General features: G+C 47.3%; 1 protein-coding gene across 1 annotated transcript; it reads left to right on the top strand.

Moving 5' to 3' along the window:
• The first annotated feature begins 1,725 nt into the window (after positions 1-1,725).
• LOC111164553 (small integral membrane protein 10-like protein 2A) lies at positions 1,726-23,216 on the top strand. Its single transcript, XM_089904068.1, has 2 exons — positions 1,726-2,467; positions 21,339-23,216. Exon 1 carries the CDS (start codon positions 1,887-1,889, stop codon positions 2,121-2,123), a length of 237 nt encoding a protein of 78 aa, XP_089760194.1. The 5' UTR covers positions 1,726-1,886; the 3' UTR covers positions 2,124-2,467; positions 21,339-23,216.
• The last annotated feature ends 1,007 nt before the right edge of the window (positions 23,217-24,223 follow it).

Here is a 24,223-nt window from a genome sequence, read left to right as displayed (position 1 = left end):
TGCCTTTTTCCCCTTGACCATGTAGGTAGGACAATTGCCCAATCAGTGTATACGAATCTGTTGGGTTTCTTAAACAGTCACATGGATGCCATAGAGATGTTCAAATGTGATGGTGAACAGGCACTTTGAGAAAGCCTTAATACTCAGGTCAGCCCTCCTTGTGAAACTGGGATGGGGTCGTGGTGACTCTACCTCTTGCAGACAGTTTTTTAAAAGTTACAACTATAAGGAAACATGAGCATTTTTCCACTTCATTAAATAGTCTTGAAAACATGATCAAGTTTGGGTTGGACTTGGCTTACAATAAAGATGAGATGAAACCATGAAAGGGCTTTTAAACACACCAGCAAGAAATGCCATGAACGAGGGCAAATGACAGCCTGAGAGATTCTGTGCAGTATCCAGGACAAACAATGGATTAAGAGAAGTGCTTAGAAATCACTGTAGGGTATGAAGGACTTCAGTACATGCCACCCCAAAATATGCCACTTCGGTTATACTGATTATCTTTAGCTGAAGTCATCTGAAAAAACAGCTTTCTCTGAAATCCCCTTATCTGCTTAAAGACAGAGCTTCTAATAGGAACTCTGTCATAAACCCCCTTCTTGGAAGTTTCATCAACCAGGGAGGATTGACTCTTACCACAGGAGAAGAACTAGATGTCAACACCACACCCAGACAAACTCTGTCTCAAACTGTGAAATCTCCCATCTATGCTTCTAAGATGTCATCCAACTTTCTACAAATCATTTACTCTTCCCTAGATTGCCTACATCTTACCTCCCCTTCCCCTGTTAAGGTGGCATATAAGATCTCAAATCTCACTGCCTGTCTGGGTATTCTTTATTTTCTTATGACGCCATCGCCCAAATAACATTAAAAATTAATAAATATGTATACCTTTTCTCCTGTTACTTTGCCTGTTGTCGGTTTTTTTCATTGACCTAGGAAGTGTATATATTGACATATTGAATCTAGGAGGGTAGAGGGAAAGTCTTTCCTCCCCTACAGGTAAAAGGGAAGGACAATGGGGCAATTCATGAATAAAGAAATACACAACACCAGCAAATATACCAGAAAGGGGAAAAAATGTGCATGTGGGTTTGGTGAAACTCTATAGTGCAGAGTTACCAGAAAAATGTGAATTAAAGAAAAGTACAGAGTGGGACTTCCCTGGTGGCACAGTGGATAAGACTCCGCACTCCCAGTGCAGGGGGTCCAGGTTCCATCCCTGGTCGGGGAACTAGATCCCACATTCATGCCGCAACTAAGAATTTGCATGCCACAACTAAGGAGCCCGCCTGCTGCAACTAAGACCCGGCACAACCAAATAAATGAATACTTTTAAGAAAAAGTACAGTGGGTTGGCTGGCCCAGTTTTCTGTGGAGACAGGGAGGGAGAGGGGATGGTGTAAACGGGCAGAGCGTTCAGGGTGGACCTTCTGTGCAGAATAAGCCCAGCGGTCCAGACCCTCCGGGCCTCCACTGCCCCTGCTCTAGCACATTCTGCAAAAGAATCCCAGGACAGCACTGCCTTCCAAAGCACTCAAGGCCCGCTGAGCTCTCTTCTTGGCAGCCCGGGAGGAGGCGGGGCTTCCAGGGGGCGGGTCTGGGGGTGGCGCCCGGCAAGGGGCGTGACCACGCTAGGGGCGGAGCTATGCTAGCGGCCGCAACTCCGGGAGCAGGCGAGGGGGTGGAGCTGTCCCTGGGCGGCTGAGGCGGAGACTTGGCTGTGGCAACCACTGCAGCTGGAGCCCAGCCGGGTAGGCGAGACCGAGAGCCGGGCGGTACGCGAGGGCTGCTGGCCGTCGGCTCAAGGCCTCGGCTCCACCTGCCCGCCCGCCTGCGGTGCGATCGGTCGGCGGGGTGTGCGCCGGGCTGGGCCCATGGCAGCGTCGGCGGCCCTGTCTGCGGCGGCGGCGGCGGCTGCCATGTCGGGCCTGGCTGTGCGGCTGTCTCGCTCGGCTGCGGCCCGCGGCTCGTACGGCGCCTTCTGCAAGGGGCTCACGCGCACGCTGATCACCTTCTTCGACCTGGCCTGGCGGCTGCGCGTGAACTTCCCCTACTTCTACATCGTGGCCTCGGTGATGCTCAACGTCCGCCTGCAGGTGCGGATCGAGTGAGCGCCCGCAACCACCGCGCGGCCGCGACGGCAGGGGCGCCGGCATGAAGCTCCGCGGGGCCCAGGGCCGCCGGGACGCGGCGGGGGAAGGAGAAGGGGCGGCCCGGGCTCCCGGATCCTAGACCTCGGCGGAGGTCACGGCCACCGAGCCCCAAGCCCCGGCTCTGGTCACCCACGTCGCGGCCGGTGACGAACTGCACAGAAACTCGCGAAACGGGCCCTTTCCATCGAACTCGAGAAAATTACTTGAGTGCGGCCGACCTGTTGCCTCACCTTGGGCGAAGTGGGGAGCAGAAGGAAGAAATTCTGCAGCAGGAACGTGAATGACTAGCCCTGACCAAAGAGGTAGGAGGCCAGAGGTTGGACTTCGGGCTGGAGGGAGGCGGTTGCCATGACATGTAGATGTCCAGGCCCCTCGGTGGTTTCGGGGAGACGTGGAAGGGGCCCGAGAAAGCCAGCCCGGAAAGCTGCCGAGCCGCGAGCAGGCAAGGCAGGGCGGGCGCATGCCCTGCGGAGTCCCTTGTCATATTTCCAAGATGGGGGTGAGAGGCGGCGGCCTTGGCATCTTGGAGGGTCAGCCCATCACCTCCCGGCCACGGCCCCAGTGGTGTCACCTGAACACGGGGGAGTGGAGGGAAATAGGCTCAGGGAGGCCCAGGGGAGGCCCAGGGGAGGCCCAGGGAAGGCCCTAGAGGAGAAAAGATGCTGCTACCCTTGTCCTCTACACGCTGGGGGCAGCCTGGAAGGGTGGCTGTGTTCTTGGCCAAAGCCCAGGTCTGTCTGTTTCTCAGCGCTTTGCAAACCGGCCCCCTGCCTGGTCTCTGCGGCCGGGGGACTGCTCTCTGCCTGCTGCTGCTGGCCCTGTTGCTCCCCTCTCCGCTCTCTTGGGGCATCCTCCAAAGCTCCGCATCTGCGGCCACGGAAGAGCAGGAAAGGTGCATTCCTCCCCGGCCCTCCCGCCATCTCAGCCACGCTCCCTCCAGCTCCTCCCCGCGCCCTCCCGGTGCCACAGCCCTGGACGGCCTCCAGCAGCCCCCGTGTCCCAGAGGATTTGGGAAAGTGGGGATCTCCTTGAGCGGAGGGCAGCTCTCAGGCTGGGGTGGAGGGGAGATGGAGAAGGGGCTTGTAGAGGAGTTGACACTTGGCGAGACAGGGACCTCTCTGGGTGGGGAGGCAGCTCTCAAGTCCCCATCTCTTTCTTTGTCTCAGGAACTGGTGTTATAGGAAGTGACCTGCCCCTTCTCTGGTCTTGTCAAGAGAGTGCCTAACCCTAACCCTGACCCTGACCCTAGAGCTGCCTGGGGAGCAGCCTAGAGAAGGGCCTGACCCATGAGGACAGGAAGGGACCAGGCAGAGACCCCGAGGGAGGGGGTGGCCCAGTGGTCCGGTTCTGGCATGGGGAAGGAAGGACAGACCTAGCGACACTCTGCGGGAGCTCTGTCCTCCCCACCTACTGGGGCTCTGGGAGGGGAGCGCTTTGCCCTTATCACACAGGTAAGAAGTGGTGGAGCCGAATCTGCCTCTGGGCCTGCACTCTCCCACCTTCTTCTGAAAGACCTAGCGCAGTGGGATGGGGGAAGGGAGCAGAGGCTCCCAGGGGACCTAGAGACAGAGGGGCCCATGGTAGGAAAAGTGGAGTGTATGGGAAGTCACAGGGAAGACCGGGGGACAGTCTGAGCTGAGATGGGCACGGAAGAGATGAGTCCCAGCACCCCCGGGGAGCAAGGTCCTCACCCACAGAGCCGGACCTCCCCACCCTGCCGCAAATCCCACCCAAGGCTGGACCAAGGGCTCCTCAGTGTTGAGTGGCACAACCCTCTCAGTTTGGGTGGCAGGACGGGAGGGTGGGTGGCTCCTGGGGACCGTGTCACCAGGAGGGGAAGGGACAGTGGTCGGTCGGATGGGGCTGAGACCCACGCCTGACCCCATGTCTCTGTCCCCAGGCTGGCCCCTGAGCCCAGCATCTCACGGGAGAGTCTCCTCTGGATGGGCCTGCATTGGTCCTGGAGGCCTTGGCTGCGCTGCTGACTGACGCCCCAGGAGCGGTGCAGAGGGGAGGCAGGAGAGACCCTGGCCCTCACCCCACACCGCTCCCACGTCTGCTCGGGCGGTGGTTGCTCATGGTCGATGCACTCAGAGTTCCTGGGGCTGAGCACCCCAGCAGCCTGGTTGCCCCCAGGACAGAGCGGCCGAGCCTCACACCATGTGCCCTCCTCAGCTGCCCAGCTGGAGCCCGGGTCCCAGGTGAGGATCTCTGCCTGCCTCACCCCGGGGCCGGAGGCTGCACCGCGGCCACCACGTGCCCCCCACAGATGCCCACTGATGGGGCCTGATGGCTTCCTTCCTTGTGCCAAGTCACCCGGGAGCCCTGGTCCTGGTGGCCCTCCTCCAGCCCAACTGTGCCCACCCAGGGCCACTTCTGGGAGCCTGCCAGCCTGCGGACTGCATCCCCGGAGCTCTGGGGACAGCCTCTGAGAGACTGTGCCACGGGGCTGCATGGGAGGAGAGCAGAGGACGAGGGGCCTCTTTGGGGCTGATTCGCAGTTGTGCCCCTTTCAAGCCCAGCTCTCACCCTCCGGGTGGCTCGATCCCCAGCTCCAGCCTCTTGCTGGGCCAGCCTGAGAGGGCCTGAGAATGGCACAGGGGAGGCTCTTCACTGACCGCGTGGGTGCCCGTGCGTGAGTGCGCATGTATGAGTGTGTGCGGGTGTGAGCGTGTGTGTGTGAGTGAACGTGCGGGTGTGAGCGTGTGTGTGAGTGCTTGTGCACACACACAAGTGGCTGTGCGTTGCAGCGGGCGCGGAGCTGTTGAGCAGAGTGAGTTGTTCAGGGTGCCCTGTCCTCCCTGGGCTCGGGGCTCAGCTAGAGCTGCCTGGGGCTGCTTCCCAACAGGGAGAAAGCGCGCTGGAGGCCCAGGGGCCCGGGCTTAGAGACCCCCCTCCCACCCATCGTGGGAGGGGCACGGCGGTGGCCCTGGCGGGGGCTGTCTGCGCTCTGAGGGGCTGGCCGTGGGAGGCGCTGGGGACGCGTCCTTAGCATGCGCTCCTGCCGCGGCTGTTCTTACGGTTCTGGCCCTGGGTCCTTAGCTGCTTCTGCTTTCCCACCTCTTCCTCGTCTCCCCCACTGGGCCCTTGCTGCTTGACGGGCTTTCAGAGCACTTTATTTATTTGCCGTCTGTTTCTCAGGCAGTGGAGCTTTTACAAAATCAGACACCGACTTGAATAAGACAACTTCCACTTTCCTGTGTGTGAATGTACTCTGCACCGGGCAGCAGCGTCTGGTCAGAGAAATGTTCTTGTCTCGGGTGTTGTCAAATCTTGTTGTCTGTCTCAGTTAAGAAGAAAGTCCTTTGAGTTCAATCTAATAAAACCTGGAGGCCTCCTGTTTCTGCCGCCTCGGAGGAGAGAGGGGCGGCGAGCTCCCCCCACTCTGGTGGCCGGGAGCTGGGGGAGGGGAGCACCCCGAGGGCTCTAAGGGGGCGGGGCTGAGGGCGGGGCTGGTGCCCGGTCAGAAGATGTGGCGAGACCCGAGCTGACCCGGACCACTGCTCCCGTGAGGGGAAGGCAGCAGCACAGGCCTGGCCCAAGAGGTGGCACTTTGTCCCATTCACAAACTTTATTTGAATCAGCTAACGCCTAGGCCTTTTCTTCATCTTAGAGGCTGGTGTTAGAAGGCGCGTAATTCAGCTGAACCCCGAGGGTGGGCTGCGGTAGGTGAGGTGGAATGGACTGTGTGCAGATCATTTTGTGTCCCCGAAGGCCCTTCCGCAGCCGCAGGTGGCAGGGTCTCCATCACCTCCCAGCTGGCCAGGTGGTGCCTGAGTTTTGGAAATCAACCTCTGGGACTGGAAACCTGCCTCCCTTACTCCCACCTTAGACGCAAGCTGTCCCGGCAGAGAAGCCAGGGCGGGGGCTCTGAGGCTGCTGCAGGGGGAGGGTGGGCCGAGGACAGAAGGCTGGGGGAGGGGCACCTGCAGGGGAGGGCAGCACCCCCCTCGGAGGAATGCAGGCCCATAGGATCCAGGAGAGGGGTGTCCTGAGGTCTCGGGGTGTGGTCACGCGAGGAGCGCAGCCTGGGGTAAGACACCTGTCGCCAAGAGCTCCGCAGGGGTCAGTGTAACTTGACAAGAGGGCCTCTTCCAGCATCCGCCACCCTAGGAGGGAGGGGTAGACTCCAGTCCCGGCCAGAGCCCCGAGCTTCCCGTCCCTTGGTCCAGATGGTCCTGTTCAGTCCCTGATGGTTCTGCACCCACTTCAGGGACCAGGTAGCCTGGCACAGCCAGATGGGAGAGAGGATCCAGCACCCAGGGGCCAAGGGACTGTGATGAGGGAGGACCGTATTCCCCCACGAGGGAGGCAGGCAGGCTGGCACATCACACTCTGGTTAAGAGGGGCGCCTAGGAGACCAGAGACCTGCGCGCTGAGCCCAGCTCTTCCACTGACCACAGCGGAGCCCCAGGCCAGCCACGGGCACTCGTGCATTTTCAGAAAGGAGCCTTCAGGGTGCTGTGGGCCTTCGGTATGAGGATGTCTCTTCAACAAATGGCCCCAGGTCTTAGCCAGAGCAGCTCTGTCACCATGAGGAAAGGAAACGAACTGGCAGGTGATGAGAGCCTGCCGAGCTCCAGGCACCATGCCTTTACCTCATTATCCCCATGGCCACCTTCTGGAGGAGCTCACCACTAGGATGTCACTGAGGTTGAACCTCGAGCTGGCCTCAGGCCGTCGGAGGCTCCTCACCCTTCCCCGCTCCTTGGGATGCACGTTCTGCCCACTGTTCCCACAGCCAGAGCCCTTTTGAGGACGCGGCCTTGAGAGAGTAAGGCGTCTCTGGGACTATCTGGACTGAATACGTGACTGAATTCCATTAAGGCCTCTGTACAAACTTTTAAGATTCTGGCAGGTGGGTGGGGAGATCTGCTTGTCTTGTGCACTCAAGACAAGCCTCATCTGTAAGTTCATTTGCTTAGTAACCGTGCCCCCTTCCCAATCTGGAGTGGTCTGCTTCTTTCTAGGTCTCTCCTTGCCTTCTGTGTACAGGACCAGTTTGCAAACCAGCACCACCGTTATCCCCATTTTTTGGAGAAACTGAGTCTCGGAGCCCAGTCTGAACTAGAAGCCCAAGCAGAAGCTGCTTTCCTGAGGCCCCAGTGCCTCTTGCAGGGGCAGGGAATTAGGCTGGAGGGGTGGTGCAAGGACACAGTCCGAAGGCGACCCTGGTCTTTCTGGGTAGGGGCCAGGGGACAGATAAGAAACCCAGGGCTTGTGGGCGGAGCTGGGAACCTTAGCAACGTGGAGCTCCCCATTGGAGCAGCTGGGGCCACGCTGAGGTGGGGCCACCTGTCTTCTTGCGAACCTCCCACCTCTGCAGACTGACTGGGATCCAAGCAACTGAGTCAGGGGAGGGCGAAAGAGCAGCTGAGAGGGCAGTTCCAGGAGGGCCAGTCAGAACCCAATACAGTCAGAACACGAGAGAGAGAAACGGCATACAGAGTCCCAGCCCAGCCCACCCCGAGGGAAACTGCCCAGTTTCGGATGAATTTTCACTTTGTGTGCATGTCCTTTATATACGTAAAATTAGGAACATATGACTTTTGTCACGTTATGACATAAATACTTCCTGCTCACCTTCCTGTGTGATTAAGTACGCTTCTGCTTCCAAAGCCACAGAGTACCTCTGGTATGAAGGTCTCATGTATTTCGCACTGCCTCTTGCTTGTTTTCCTTTGTTGTTGTTTGTTTGGGGGGTTGAGTTTGAGGTTGTTGTTGGCTTTGGTTTGCTTTTGTGGTTTTTATTGGGTTTTACTGATGACGCGGTGACAGGTGTCCTTGTGGATAAATGTTGTGGTGCAGTCATGGTCGATCTCTTACCATACACTCCTGCACGTGGGCCACAGGGTAGGCACGCCTTAGGGGTTTGACACCCTCCAGAGCAGCGGTGCCATGTTACTGTGCTCATGCCCCTCAGGAGTGACACTGTTGTCAGACGAGGGTGGCAATTGTGGGTCACAACACGTTTCAAAATCTGTTACTGCCTTTCCTGCCTCAGGCTGGGTGCATTTCTCTCTCCTCAAGATCAGTGTAATCTTTCATTTAACTCATCATTTCCCTCAAACTCTTCCTTTCCCATCATCCCCAGTTCACGACTAGAATTAAATCCACTCTCCAGTTGTCCTGGGATAAAGTCGTGGTTCCTTTCTTTCTGCTCCTCACCTTTGCCTGTAGTGAAGTCTCAAGACAGGTTTTGAATCTCTCAATTGGATAAGCCAAATTGTTTATTTTATTTTGCATGCCTTTCAATACATATCAAGATTAAAATTTGTCATATGTCCATTGGCCATTTGTAGTTTTAAACTATGGGGAGTAATTTTTTATTGAGATGTAATTGACATATAAATTGTCTACCTTTAAGTTGTACACGTGTTGGTTTGATACATTTATATTTTGCAGTTTGATTACCACCAGTAGTGTTAGCTCACACCTCCATCACATCACATAATTATCATTTCTTTTTTGTAGTATGAATCATTAAGATCTAGTCTCTTAGCAGCTTTAAAGTTTATGATACAGTATTGTTGACTATAATCACTATGCTGTGCATTACATCCCCAGAACTCATCTCCTGTTTGCAAGTTTGTATCCTTAAATAACCTTTCCCCAATTTCCCCACCTCCCAGCCCCTGTTAACCATGGTTCTACTCTTTGTTTTTATGACTTTGGCTTTTTTACATTCTACATAATGTGATGTCAGATAGTATCTCTTTCTCTGTTTTTCCTATCTTACTTAGCATAATGCCCTCAAGTCCCAACCATATTGTCACAAATGGAAAGATTTCCTTCTTTCTCATGGCTGAATAATGTTCCTCTGTTGTACACATACCATAAATAAAATAGATAAACAACAACGATTTCCTTATAGCACAAGCAACTGCATTAAATATCTTATAACAACCTATAATGGAAAAGAATCAAAGAAAAGAATATATATATATAATTATATATATAATTCTTATAAGAATATATATAATATATATGAATCACTTTGCTGTACACCCAAAACTAACACAGTATTGTAAATCAACTATAAAAAATTTTTAAAATTCCTCTATGGGACTTCCCTGGTGGTCCAGTGGTCAAGACTCCGCTATTCCACTGCAGGGGGCGCGGGTTCCATCCCTGGTTGGGGAGTTAAGATCCCACATTCTATGTGGCAAAAAAAAAAAAAAGAAAAAAATTTCTCTATGTGTGTGTTTACGTGTGTGTGTGTGTGTGTGTGTATATACACACACATATCACATCTCCTTTGTCCTTTCATCCATTAATGGATTCTTAGATTCTTTCCATATCTTGGTTATTATGAATAATGCTTCAATAAATATGGGAGTGCAGATATTTTTTCGATATTCTGTTTTCATATCCTTTAACTATATACCCAGAAGTGGGACTGCTAGATCACACGGTAGTTCTATTTTTACAACCTAGAACCCAGGAGCATGGGAGTTGTCCTGGTGCTGAGGCCAGCCTGCCTGGCGTCTGGGGTGAAGTCAGGTGCTCACCTCCCACTCCTGCCCGGGCACAGACGAGCGCTCAGCACACATGAGAATCAATGCAACCAGAGCAGGGACACCACGCTACCCAGCAAACCTTCTCAGTTTAAAGGATCCCTGACAACAAAATGATGCCTTCTCAGTGTCCCCCGAGTCATCCCCTAGGTACCAGACTCCCGGGCAGGTTTTTAGGGCACAAAGGTGAGCAAGTTAAACACGGCCCCTGCCCTCCGACCAGGGACAGGTACATGATTCCTCCACTTGGCTTCAAATACGCGCGCGTTTGTCAAGTAAAATCAGGGTCACCCTCAAATTGGGCCGATGCACCGTAGGGGAAATCTGGAAAGGCATCTGCTGCAGGAGCAGCTGGGGAAATGCAGGGCTGGGAAGCGCCCCCGTGGGCCTTCTCTGCCCCCGTCTTCCGCACTTGAGACCGATGGAGAGTTGGGGCTTGGGTGGTGTCGGCCCAGCTCTCGAGGACTAGGGACGCCCCAAAACCCCTGCACACAAGACGGAGCCGCCTCTGCCGCCCAGACCAGGGGTGCTGTGGGGGGAAAAGGGGACTGAGAGGTACCTGGTGGGAGCCCTGGCTGCCCGGGGCACGTGCCCTCCGCGGGGTCCCCCTCCTCCAGAAGACGGGCACCACCCTGGTCAGAGGCCTGAGCATGGTCACTGCAGCCTGGGCACGTGCCACACGAGATGATGCACGAGGCTGACGCCGCTGCCTCGCGGATGCCCCCTGGTCACAGCGACCTCTCAGGGCCTGAGCCTCCTGCTGTCTGTCCTCAGCCTCGGTGTCCCCAAGGGACCCTACTGCCACCCTAGGAGGTGACATGGGCCCCATGCTCCAGTCCCTGGGTGCGCAATGTGCAGGGTCCACCTCCGTGGCCGTCCAGCCAATGAGGGTGCAGCGGGTGGGCTCCTGTGGCCGCTAAGAGGAGGTGGGCGGGGACATTCTGGCTCCTCCCATCATTGGTGAGGGCGCCAATTTGGTGGCCATAGGGAAATGGGCTGGGGTCTATGCCCTGCGTGTGCTTCAGGCGGATGAGGGGCTCCTCTGTGGGGTCCTTGGGAGGATGGGAGACTGGCATGGAAGGTGTGGCTTTTTGATCAGAGATACAGCCCTAGAAGAAGCTGGGGGATCTGCACCCTCCTCACTATGATTCTCTTTTTTTCTGCTTCATGGATCACATCCTCTGTGAATGGGAAGTAGGGAGACCAGGAAAGGCCTGGTCCAAACACCCTAGACATACATACCATGACCAAGTGGCATTTATACCAGGAATGCAAAGTTGGTATATATATATATATATATATATATATATATATGCATGCGCAATGGAATATTACTCAGCCATTAAAAGAATGAAATAATGCCATTTGCAGCAACACGGATGGACCTAGAAGTTATCCTGCTAAGTGAAGTAAGTCAGCAAGTGAAAGCCAAATACCATATGATATCACTTATATGTGGAATCTAAAATACGACACAAATGAACATATCTATGAAACAGAAACAGACTCACAGACATAGAGAACAGACTTGTGGTTGCCAAGGGGGAGGGGGAGGTAGGGGAGGGAAGGATCAGGAGTTTGGGATTAGCAGATGCAAAACTAGTATGTATAAGACGATAAACAACAAGGTCCTACTGTATAACACAGGGAACTGTATTCAATATCCTGTGATAAACCATAATGAAAAAGAATATGAAAAAAAGAATATGAAAAAGATTATGTATATGTATAACTGAGTCACTTTGTTGTACAGCAGAAATTAGCACAACATTGTAAATCAACTATACTTAAAAAAATTTTTTTAATGAAAATAAAAGCTCTAAATAAATAAGACATTTTGTGAATTAGAAGACTGAATATCGTCAAGATAGCAATCTTCCCCAAAGTTATCTGTAGACTGAACACAGTATCTATCAAAATCTCAGCTAACTTTTCTATAGATATTGAAAAGCTGATGCTAAAATGTATGTGGAATGTATATTACCTTAAATAGCCAAAACATTTTGAAAAAGTTGAATCACTTACCTATTTCAAAACTTATAAAGCCACAAGTTAAGACAGTGTGGTATTGGTGCAAAGTAGGTGTGTAGATCAATGGAACAGATTGAGAAACTATGAACAAATCCTTACATTTATGATCAATTGTTCTTTTATTGTGGTAAAATACATATAACATAAGATTTATCATGTTAAAGTATACAATTCAGTGCTATGAAGTACATTCACAATGTTGTGCAACCATCACCACTATCTAGTTCCAGAACAATTCATCACCCCAAAACGAAATGCCATGCCCATTAAGCAGCCACTCCCCATTCCCTCCCTACCCCAGCTCTTGGCAACAACAAATAGGCTTTCTGTCTCTATGTATATGCCTATTCTGGATATCTTATAAGAATGGTATTATACGATATGTGAGTATTTGTGTCTGGCTTGTTTAATTTAGCATAATGCTTTGGAGGTTCACTCAGACTGTTGCAGGTATTAGTACTGTGTTCCTTTTTATGGCTGAATAATATTCCATTGTACGGCTATACCACATTTTGTTTATCCACTCATATGTTGATGGACATTTGTATTGTTTCCAGCTTTTGGCAATTGTGACTATTGCTACTATGAACGTTCATGTGCAAGTTTTATTTAAACACCCGATTTCAATTTGGGGCATCCATACCTAGGATTGGAACTGCTGGATCACATGGTAATTCTATGCTTACCTTAGAACCACCAAGCTGTTTTACATAGGTTGCACCATTTTACATTCTCAGCAGTAGTGTAGATGATTCAAATTTTTCCATATCCTCTCCAACACTTGTTATTTTCCTTTTTAAAAAAATATGGCTATCCTAGTGGGTGTGAAGTATTGTAATTTTTATTTGCATTTCCCTAGGGCTAATGATGTTGAACATTTCTTCATTTGCTTATTGGCCATTTGTGTATCTTTGTAGAAATGTCTATTCATGTCCTTTACTGATTTTAAAATTGAGTTGTCTTTTTTTGTTAAGTTATAAGAGTTCTTTATATATTTTGTATATTAGAATGATCAATTGATATTGACAAGGGTACCAAGACAATTCAATGGGGAAATGATGGTCTTTTCAACAAATGGTGCTGAGACAATTGGAAATCTATACAAAAAGATGAATTTACCCTATTATGATGGCTAAAGTTAAAACTAGTGAAAACATCAAATACTGGGGGAGGATGCATAGAAAGTGGATCTCTCATATGTTGCTAATGGGAGTGTAACTTGTTAAACAGCCACCCTGGAAAAAGTTTCTGCATTTACTTAAAAAAGTAAACATGCAACAATACAATAAAGTTTTTTCAGGGAATACATATAGGAAAAGAAGACATAAAATTTTATTTGCTGAGTATTTCATTATCTATGTAAAAAATCCTAAGGAGGGCTTCCCTGGTGGCACAGTGGTTGAGAGTCCGCCTGCCAATGCAGGGGACGCGGGTTCGTGCCCCGGTCTGGGAAGATCCCACATGCTGCGGAGCGGCTAGGCCCGTGAGCCATGGCCGCTGAGCCTGCGCGTCCGGAGCCTGTGCTCTGCAACGGGAGAGGCCACAACAGTGAGAGGCCCGCGTACCGCAAAAAAGGAAAAAAAAAAAAGAATCCTAAGGAATTATTTTTAGAAAGCTTATAGAATTAATAAACGATTTTAGCAACATTGAAAGACACATGGTCAATAAAAATACCAACTGCACTTACATATACTAGCAATGGATTTCCAGCAATTGAATTATTTTTAAACAGGACCATGTACCCACCAGAGGTAGGGGTGGGAGGAGAGGGAACTGGATGAGGGCAGTCAAAACGTACAGACTTGCAGTTATAAGATAAATAAGTACTAGGGATATAATGTACAACATAATAAATAGAATTCACACTGTTGTATGTTATATATGAAAGTTGTTAAGAGGGTAAATCCTGAGTTCTCATCACAAGAAAAACTTTTTTCTATTTATTTAATTTTGTGTCTATATGAGATGATGGATGTTCACTAAACTTATTGTGATCATCACTTCATGATGTGTGTAAAGCAAATCATTATGCTGTACACCTTAGACTTATACAACGCTGTTATGTCAATTATGTCTCAATAAAACTGGAAGAAAAAATAAAGAGAAAGAAAAAGAAAACAAAACATAAAGGACCGTGTACAATAACATAAAAAAAATGAAATACTTAACAGTAGCATGAAAAAAGTATTAAGTAGTTGGAGTAAATTTAACAAAAGATATGCAAGACCTGTATACTGAAAATTACAAAAGAAATTAAAGAACACATATATAAATAAATGGAAAGATGTACCATGCTCACAAATTTGAAAATGCAATATTGTTAGATGTCAACACTACCAAACTTATCTATATATTCAATGCATTCCCAATAAAGTCACAGCAGGACCTATTTTTTTTTTTGAGGCAAGGAATAGCGACTTTATTCGGAAAGCTGGCAGACCAAGAAGATGGCAGACTAGTGTCCCCAAGAACCATCTTATCGGGGTCTGGATGCCAGTTTCTTTTATAGAACAGAGAGGGGGAGGAAGTGAGGAAGTAAAGTAAAAAAGCCATAGCAGTACCTTTTTTTTTTTAATTGACAAGGTGAGTCCAACATTTCTATAGAAATGTGTGGACTAAAAGAAAAATGCACAATGTAAGAATTATGAGTTAAGTTTTGTTCAGGGTCTTACTGAAGAGCATAGCCCAGGAGACAGCCTCTCAGATAGCTCTGAGGAACTGCTCCAAAGAAACAGTGGGGATAGAGGCTAGTTTATATGTGATTTTTGTGTGTGCGAGGGAATACAAGCAGTCAGCATACACTTTGGCAAAACATTACTGCTAGTCACCAAAAACAGATATCTCAACTCAATGAATATAGTGCTTTTCTACGTATGGGAAGGTGCAAGAAGCAGGTCCATTAAAATTCTTCCTGAAATGCATCTTAACTATCTAAAGGCCTGTTTGCCCAAAGAACAGAGCACCCCGTTATCATCTTTAATTTCCTCTGTCTGAAGCACAGGGTGCTTCACCCAGTTATCCCTTTAATCTCTTCGTCTGAAGCACCAAGTGCACTGTCGGTCAGCAGCTGCAGCGGGTTAATCTTTGTAGATTTGAATGGTGAGTGCAATGCTCTTTGCTCTTCTTTTGTTTGTAATTGCAAAAGGCTTAGGACAGCCCAAACAATTTTGAAAAAGACCAAAGGTGCAGAACTTTACACTACCTAGTTTCAAGACTTAGTATAGAGCAACAATGATCCAGGCAGTGTGATCTTGGCATAAAGATAGATTTAGAGATCAGTGGAACAGAACAGAGGGTTCAGAATATACTCACAACTATATGGACAACTGACTTTTGACAAAGGTGTCAAGGCAATACAACGGAGAAGAGATAATATTTTCAACAAATAGTATTGAAAACATTGGATAAGCATATTTTTTAAAACAAAACTTGACCCTTACCTTACATCAAATACAAAAATTAACTCAAAATCATAGGCATACAGGTAAAAGACAAAACCATAACCTTTTAGAAGTAAACACTGGGTAAAATCTTAATGACCTAGGTTTTAGGAAAAGATTTCTTAAATGAGACCCCCCCAAACCCCACAAAATATAAAAGAAAAATTGATAAAGTAGACCTCATCAAAATTAAAATATTTTGCTCTTTAAAGGACACTTAAGAAAATAAAAAGACAAGCCGCAGATTGGGTAAAAGTATTTGCAAAACACATGTTGGATGAAAGACTTATATCTAGAATATATCTTTAAAAAACTATTACAGAGACTTCCCTGGCAGTCCAGTGGTTAAGGCTCCATGCTTCAACTGCAGGGGGCACAGGACTGATCCCTGGCGGGGGAACTAAGATCCCACGAGCTGTGCAGTGCGGCAAAAAGAACTATTACAATACAATAAGAAGAAGACAAACAATCTAATAAAAAGGGCAACCAGTTTGAATAGACACTTGACCAAAGAAATTATATAGATGACATGAAAATCTGCTCAACCATTATTAGTCATTAGGGAAATGAAAAATCAAACCACAATGAGATACCAATCACTAAACACTAATAAAAAAGCCAAGGACTTCCCTGGTGGCGCAGTGGTTAAGAATCCGCCTGCCAATGCAGAGGACACGGGTTCGAGCCCTGGTGGGGGAAGATCACACAGGCCCCGGAGCAACTGAGCCCATGTGCCACAACTACTGAAGCCCGGCCGCCCAGAGCCCACGCACAGCAACGAAGACCCAACGTGACCAAAAATAAATAAATAAATAAATTTGAAAAAATAAAAATAAAAAAGCTAAAAAAATTTAAAACTCACCATACCAAGTGTTGGGGAGGATGTGAAGCAGTTGGAGACCAGTTTGTCAGTTGCTTGAAAAGTTAAACGTACACGTCCCATGTTACCCAGTAATTCCACTCTTAGATATTTACCAAAGAGAGAAGATGACACACGTACACACAAAGACTTGTACGTGGATGTTCAAGGCAGCTTTCTTTGTAATAGGCAAAAATTGGAAACCACACAAATGTCCATGACCAGGTGAATGGATTAATAAATTGTCATATATCCATACAATGGAATACTATTCAGCAATATTAGGGAAAGAACGATTGATAAATGCAACAAACTGTATGAACCTCAAAATCATTAGGTGGAATGGAAGAACACTGGTAAAAAGAAGTACATACTCTACAATTCAATTTATTTAAAACTCTAGAAAAATCTCAGACTATTCTGTGGTGACAGAATGTAAATAAGTGGTTGCCTGAGGATGGAAATGGAAGGAAGGATGGACTACAAAGGAGCAAGAGGAAACGTTTGGTGGTAACGGGAACGTCTATCTTGATTCATTGTGTATACATATGTCAAAGTTGACTTTAAATAGGCGCTGTTTATTGTACATAAATTATACCTCAATAAAGCTATTTTTAAAATAGATCTTTATTGGAGTATAATTGCTTCACAATACTATGTTAGTTTCTGTTGCACAACAAGGCGAATCAGCCACATGCATACACAGGCTCCCATATCCCCTCCCTCTTGAGCCTCCCTCCCACCCTCCCTATCCCACCCCTCTAGGTCATCACAAAGCACCGAGCTGATCTTCCTGTGCTACGCGGCTGCTTCCCACCAGCCAACTATTTTACATTCGGTAGTGTATATATGTCCATGCTACTCTCACTTTACCCCAGCTTCGCCCTCCCACCCCATGTCATCAAGTCCATTCTCTATGTCTCCCTCTTTATTCCTGCCCTGCATCTAGGTTCATCAGTAGCTTTTTTCTTAGATTCCTTATATATACGTTAGCATACTGTATTTGTTTTTCTCTTTCTGACTTACTTCATTCTGTATGAGAGACTCTAGGTCCATCCACTCAATAAAGCTATTCTTAAAAGGTCAACGTCTGAGAAAAGATTAGGTCTTAATAAAGCAGTGGTCAGGACAAGAGTGGATAGAGCTATCTGTGTAGCATGAGGAAAATGACCTGGGGCATCCTCTCAGAGCACTGAGCACAGTGGTGCCCAAAGACAGTAGCACATTATCCCAAGGTCACAACAAGACCATGATGGATAAAGCAGACACCTTGTGCAGTGAGAAATCAGACATGGAGGTAGGGCAAAAATTGTCAGTAACAGTTTAAATACCTGCAGAGAGCAGCAGTCGGTCAGCCTACTCCTAGCTGAAACTAGGAGCAGAGTATTATATGCAAAGTTAACTGTCTTAGTGTGGTCAGGCTGCTGTAACAAAATACCACAGACTGGGAATCTTATAAACAACAGAAATTGATTTCTCACAGTTCTGGAGGCTGGAAACCTGAGATCAGGGTGCCAGCTCGGTTGGGTGGGAGTCCTTTTCCTGGCTCATAGCTGGTGTCTTCTCTCTGTGCCATCACATGGCGACATGGTGGAAGGGGTAACAGATGGATTTCTTTCTCTCTCTCTCTCTCTCTCTCTCTCACTTTTCTATTTTCCTTTTTTTTTCTTTTTTCCAACTCCGAGTGGCCTATGCAATCTTAGTTCCCCGACCAGGGATTGAACCCGGGCCACGGCAGTGAAAACGTCAAGTCCTAACCACTGGGCCACCAGGGAATTCCCTGGCTCTTTTTTTTTTTAAAATAAAGCACTAATATTATTCGTGAGGGCTACAGCCTCATGAATTAAGCACCTCCCAAAGACTCCACCTCCCAATACCATCATTTTGGGGGGCTAGGATTTCAACATATGAATTTTGGAGGGACACAAACATTTAGACCATAACAACAGCTAAGGCTACTACAGAGGAGATATCAGTCCATTTGGGAAAGAAAAATAGGCATGGGGGTCCAAGGCCAAGCATTACTAGCAGAATTTATACATCATCAGCATATTAGTTATCTAATGGTGGGGGAATAATTTTAAGACAAAATTAGCAGATTAAAACAGCACACATTAAACATCTCACAGATTCTGTGGTTTGAGCCTGGCTTAGCTGAGTCCTCTGCAGTAAAGTCTTCAGGCCATGTGTCAGCTGAGGCTGTGGTCTCTTCTGAGGCTCTACTAGCAAAAGATCTGTTTCCTCACTCACATCGTTGTTGGCAGCATCCGGTTCCTTGTGGTCTTTGGACTGAGGACCTTTCTTGCCGGCAGTCAGCCAGAGCCCACCTTGAGCTACCTGTCATGTGACCTTCTCCTAAGGGCAGCTCACAACACGGAAGCTTGCTTCTTCAAAGCCTAAAGGGAGTGAGTCTTCACACAAGATGAAGGTTACAATCTTATACACTGTCATCATGTTCATCCTATGACCTTTGCTACATTCTGCTGGTTAGAATGTCCCACTCATAGTCAAGGGGAGGAGGTTACACAAAAGCATGGATACCGAGAGTTGGGGATCATGGAGATCACCCCAGCACTGTCTGCCACCCTTGGTGAGCAGGGAGCTGTGGCTCAGGGCAGATCATGTGAAATGGAGGAGACTGCAGAAGGCAATACACTGGCAGCCCATCTTAGGTGCCCCATTCAGAATAGTATTATTCACTGTAGTGACTGTAAAAAGCAACTGAAAGGTAAAAATGAGGTTAACCCAGCAACTAGGGTACCAAAGGGGAAGCTACCGCAACAGGGCTGTGATAGGGGGTTCATTGGCACGTTTTATCAAGGAATGTGCAAATATCCAAGTGCAAGGCAGGGGTCAGTCGCAGAGTTTAGACCTCCTCAGAGACCAGGGAGCAACCTGCCTTGGAGCCAGCAAAGCACAGTGGAGGCAAACAGGGACCATTGCAGCAATGCAGGGGCATATCCACAAATCGTCTTTTTCACTTTTAGTGAATGCAAAGCCAATTACTCGGGAAAGGTCAGGCCATCCCAGAAACTAGAGGACAGAGGAGAGGCTAGGCACGATATGGTTTTAACATAAAAAAAAAATTCCAAACCCCATATGAGAACAATAGAAAGCACCAAGGACAGGCTACAGGTGCAGGAACACCCTCCCTCGGACAAGAGGCAGAACTCTGTGTGCGGGGAGGAGCCACCAGTGGGGGCTGAGGACAGCTATGCTCTCCAATCACATCTGAACACCCCAGAGAGCAGGGGCAAGTGCCCTGGGGAAATGCAAGCCGTACTCAAATGCTGTGAATACTTAGTTCAGGGGGACAGAGCAACCCAGCTCCTAAAAGAGATGCTCTGCTTGGGTGGGGTGAATACAAAGAAGAGGGTAGGGGTCAGATCAGCAAAAGGGAGTTTGCCGATCTGGGAAAAGCAGGAAACTGGAGTGGGAGCCAGGGATTTCAGAGGCAAGACTCACAGTGCAGAGAAAGGGAAATGACAAACTTCTTTGGAGATGTATGGTGGGGAGGTGGCCCCTCAAAGTCTGCTGTTATTCAGTTCGATCCCCTTGGAAAGCAGCCTGTGTCCACCCTAACATCAGAAACATTGGTTAACGGAGACCCACCTGAGGTCCCTTTAGCAGGCCAACACCCCAGGAGGAGGGGGCACTCTGTGTCCCCAGCTTCCCTACACAGTCCCCCATTGGAAAAGCAGGCCAGACCCAGCAGCGTAAGTGCTCTGTGTCTGTGCAGAGAGCCGAGAGTCCTGGACTGGGGAGAGCTTCCCCGGAGCAGGTGGCGATGGGGTGTGTGTGTGTATGGTGGGGGGAACACCGTGCCCACAGCAGTTCTTTAGTAATTGACCCAAACCCCATCTGCTTAGTTTAGTGAATTAGGCATTAGCATTTCCCAATTTCTCCCTCTTATTACAACTTTTTCTTTACCTGTATCTATTCTTTTTCAAATTCTTTTCCCACTTAGAAACATAATATTGAGCAGAGTTTCCTGTGCTGCAGATGGCATTATTTCACTCTTTTTAATGGCTGAGTAACATTCCATTATATATATATGGACCACATCATTTTAAAGAAGATGTGGTACATATATTCCCTCCTTTGATGCAAGCCAGAAGTTCAAACCATGCCAGCCCCACCCAGTGGAAGCAAAATCCCTCACCCCAGCTCCATCTCCTAAGCATAATAAAGCCCCAAAGTCAATTTCCTTTCCCTGTTCACTCAAGCCATTTTCAGACCTACTTGGGGAGGCTGCCCTGGTCTCCCAAGAAAGCCTCAATATGTGAGTAGTGATCCTGTTACTAGTGCTTTAATGCATGTAAGGCGTAACCTGTCTTGATATCTAAACCAAATTCGGGGTTAAGCAGAACAGAGAGGACACTGGAAGTATCCAGTAACTACTCAAAAAGCAAAACACTGGATGGTGAGGGGGACAAAAAACTAAAACAGAGGTTCATAGTTTTACCCAATTGGAAATCCAAAATTTACTAAAAGAATTTATGCAACAAAAGATTAAATTATGCTAACTGGCTTTTGTACTTCTACAAGAGAGGTTCTGAATTAACTTTAGCATCTCAATATGTACCAATTGGCAAAGCTTCATAGCCTTAATCAGCATCAGACTTAGGACACGAATACAGTTATACCTGGAGATTTTCACTAAATCTTAAAAAGGTACCAATTATACTTTTAGGAGAGAGTTATCAAACACAAAATAAAGGACAAAAATATGCCTCACCCTAACCATCAGAACTGTTGCCCTGCATAAATTCCCCCATAGTCAAATTGCCCAAAACTATGCTCTGATTCAATGAAAGATAAAGTCTTTGGCACAATTGGTTTTACAAAATGGAAGCCCTTGGACCTTCAATCCCACATAAAATAGTTAATACAGCCCAATATAAATTAAAACAGGGGGTTATGGGTTGACTTCCCCCCCCCAAATATGTGGAAGTATTATCCCACTGTGTCCGTGTTTTTCTGCCAGCTGAGCATAGTCAGGTGCAAATTATAAGTCAACTGTACAAGGACATAAGTGTACCTTGCCCTGGAATCATCCTTACACACAATTACCAGCCATGAGCCATTATGCAGACCCAGAGGTTCTGGAACACCAGGGCAGCCTGAGGAAAGGACCTCCTGTAGCTCTTGTGGAGCCTCCTACTGGTCTTCCCCCAAATTCACCTGAACGCATTGACTCCGGCAACCGTGCAATGAAGAGGACAGAAGCAAAAGTTTCAGAGACTGATTGGATACTAGGTATGAATCAACAGTGATGGCTGGAATTAATCTTTCTTTCTTTTTTCCTTTTTTTTTTTTTTTGCAGCGTGGCATGAGGGATTGCAGTTCCCCAACCCCGGATAGGACCTGCGCCCCCTGCAGTGGAAGTGCGGAGTCTTAACCACTGGACCTCCAGGGAAGTCCCGGGAGTTAATCACTTTGATCACATTAATTCCTTTTTAGGTAAAAGACTAAATCCATACTTAATACAAAGGGAAAAAAACAACATTCCTCAAACGTATGGACACCGAGGGGGGAAAGCGGCGGCGGCGGATGGTGGCGGTGGTGGGACGAATTGGGAGATTGGGATTGACATTTATACGCTAATATGTATAACATGGATGACTAATGAGAACCTGCTGTATAAAAAAATAAAATTCAAAAAAGAATTATAAAAAAATTAATGTTCCTTTGGTAAGTATAATCAAGTATAATATTTTAAAAATATTACTTATACCTTAAAATTTTAGAACAGGCTTATCTTATTCAGTATTGGAGATACACTCTTGCAAATGAAAGCACTAACCACATCACTATTATTCAGTCATTACAGAATAAGTCGTTTGGAGATGCTTTCCAGGCATAGTAAATATTACATGATCAACATGTAATTAATATGCAATTAGAAGTTTATTACCTAATGTCTTTTTCTTCTCTGCCTCTTTTACAATTTGTCTAATAGTGGATTTTGCCAGACTTGGAATATGGCCCACCCAGATCTACCTGATGTTTACCTACTTAAAATCTGCATTTTTAAACAGCCTTTAATCACCAAAGTAATTCCTTCTTTGACTATGCAAACTATTTCCTGTGAAGTAGAATATGATAATGAGAAAATAAAATATTAGTGGCAAAGAGACCTTCACAGAGTTAACAAAACAAACTTATGGACTGAATGTTTGTGTTCCCCCTCTTCCCAATTCAGATGTTGAAATCCTAACCCCCAGTGTGATGGTATTTAGAGGTGAGGCCTTTGGGATGTGATTGGGTCATGAGGGTAGAGCCCTCACGAATGGGATTAGTGCCCATATAAGGAGCTGAAAAGACCAGAGTTCTCTTCTGCCATGTGAGGACACTGCAAGAAAACCTCTGTGTCAGAACCAGGAAGTGAGCATTCACCAGACACCGAATCTGTCAGCATCTTGATCTTGGGCTTCCCAACCTCCAGAACTATGAAAAATAAATTTCTGTTGTTTATAAGACACCCAGTTTATGATATTCTGTTAGAGCAGCCTGAACAGACTAAAACAAAACCTACTGGCAAGTGCCTGTCAAACTGGGTAGAGTGACTCCGTTTCTGCTGGTTTGCATTCACAGAGACTTGTTTCTATCTGTGCCTACGTGTTTTTGCACTCCTGCTGTCCACTGTGTTTCAAATATATTGGTAAGAATAACTTGAGACCTAGAATGCTAGCAGCTTACTCCAGAGAGGATTTTTATTTGCTTCTGTCAGATGCCTGGGGTCATTCTAGATGGGGTCCAAGAAAACCAAGTGCAAAACTTGAGGCCCCTACACAAACCAGGGTATTTGAAAGTAATCTATAATTCCACCCAATATTAAGTCCACTTCCTGTTCCTCCCAGCCGTTAGATCATAACAACTTGGGGGCCCAGATCATTTCTGGCAGAGTTAGAATCCCCATGTTGTGTGCCTCTGGTTTCTTTCACCTTGTCAGTTAAGGAAGTCAAACCTCACCAGGCTAACAATTTCCCTTAGGGAAATAGTCACTTCCATGCTCCTTCACATGATTAGATTCCTATTTTCCTTTTGATTTTTAAATTCAAAATGATATACAAAATTTTAAATATACAGAGAAATTGAAAGAATAGCACCATGAACACCCAAATATTCACCATCTAAACACAACTATCATTAACATTCTTGCCATGAACACTGTGCACATAGGAGAGCAAAATTTGCCACTCCAAAATGTCTCTTAGGTCCAAAAGACTCAAGAAGAAACTTTGACTTTCCCCCTAACCACCTAAAGAATTTAGATACAGGGCTTGTTCTCAGAATAGAACTATCACCAGATACATCTGTAAGAATATGGGCTAGGTCTGCGGGGGGGCAACTCTTAGAGATCAGAGTCCACCCTGGGTCCCATTGTCTCTGCAGGGCCCAGCAAACATTTGTTTACCAAATATTTGCTTTTCCATCTTCATGTGAAATGCCTTCCTCCCCTTTTACATTCCAAACCCCTACCCCCAACATCCTTTCCTATCTTTAGCTGAAGTTGGTATTTAAGATGAAGGTTTTGTCCATTTAGGGGAGTTACTCAGTTCTCCTGGGGTCTCTCCCATGTATACACATTATTAAACTTTTCTGTGATTTTCTCCTGTTAATCAGTCTCATGTCAATTTAAGTCTTATTACTTCTGAAACTAACACAACATTGTAAATCAACTATACTCCAATAAAATTAAAATTTTAAAAAGTTTAATTCTTAGACCAGCCAGAAAAAGCTAGAAGGGTAGAGGAAAATCTCTTCCTCCCCAACATGCTGAAGCTTTTCAAAGACATTTTCTAATCTCATGACACCTCATTCCTAAATTTTTTTTAGCACATATATCCTAAAAACCAGAACATTCTCCGACATAAAAATAAAACCAGGTTTCCTGCCCAGCAAGTAAGGAGCTTGGAAGTCATGACTCTCATCCTCATAACAAGAAAAAAGATGAACAAATTGAAAATCAACAACTCTTTTCAGATACATCAGATGTTAAATTTAGGAAAACCACTGCCCCTAAAGTTGGAGCAAGAAGCAAATACACCGACTCACAGCTTACAAGGATCAGAAAGCCAGGGAAAGATGCTAGCACACACCCCAGACCTCCTCCTGATCTGTCAACCAACCCCTCTCCCGGGGTCTTCACCACTCTCTTGGGGAGTGTTTCTGGAACGAAGGGGGAAGGAGTAGAAGGATGGGTGT

Source organism: Delphinapterus leucas, chromosome X (assembly GCF_059928025.1).
Source record: "Delphinapterus leucas isolate spDelLeu-1000000601 "Yukka" chromosome X, BTC_Dleu_Yukka2, whole genome shotgun sequence".
In the NCBI taxonomy this organism is placed as follows: Eukaryota; Metazoa; Chordata; class Mammalia; order Artiodactyla; family Monodontidae; genus Delphinapterus; species Delphinapterus leucas.
This window is presented reverse-complemented; position numbering and strand designations above follow the sequence as displayed.

What these genes read in the sequence shown, in the direction of transcription:
- LOC111164553 (XM_089904068.1), top strand. Translation starts at nt 1,887, where the DNA reads ATGGCAGCGTCGGCGGCCCTGTCTGCGGCGGCGGCGGCGGCTGCCATG.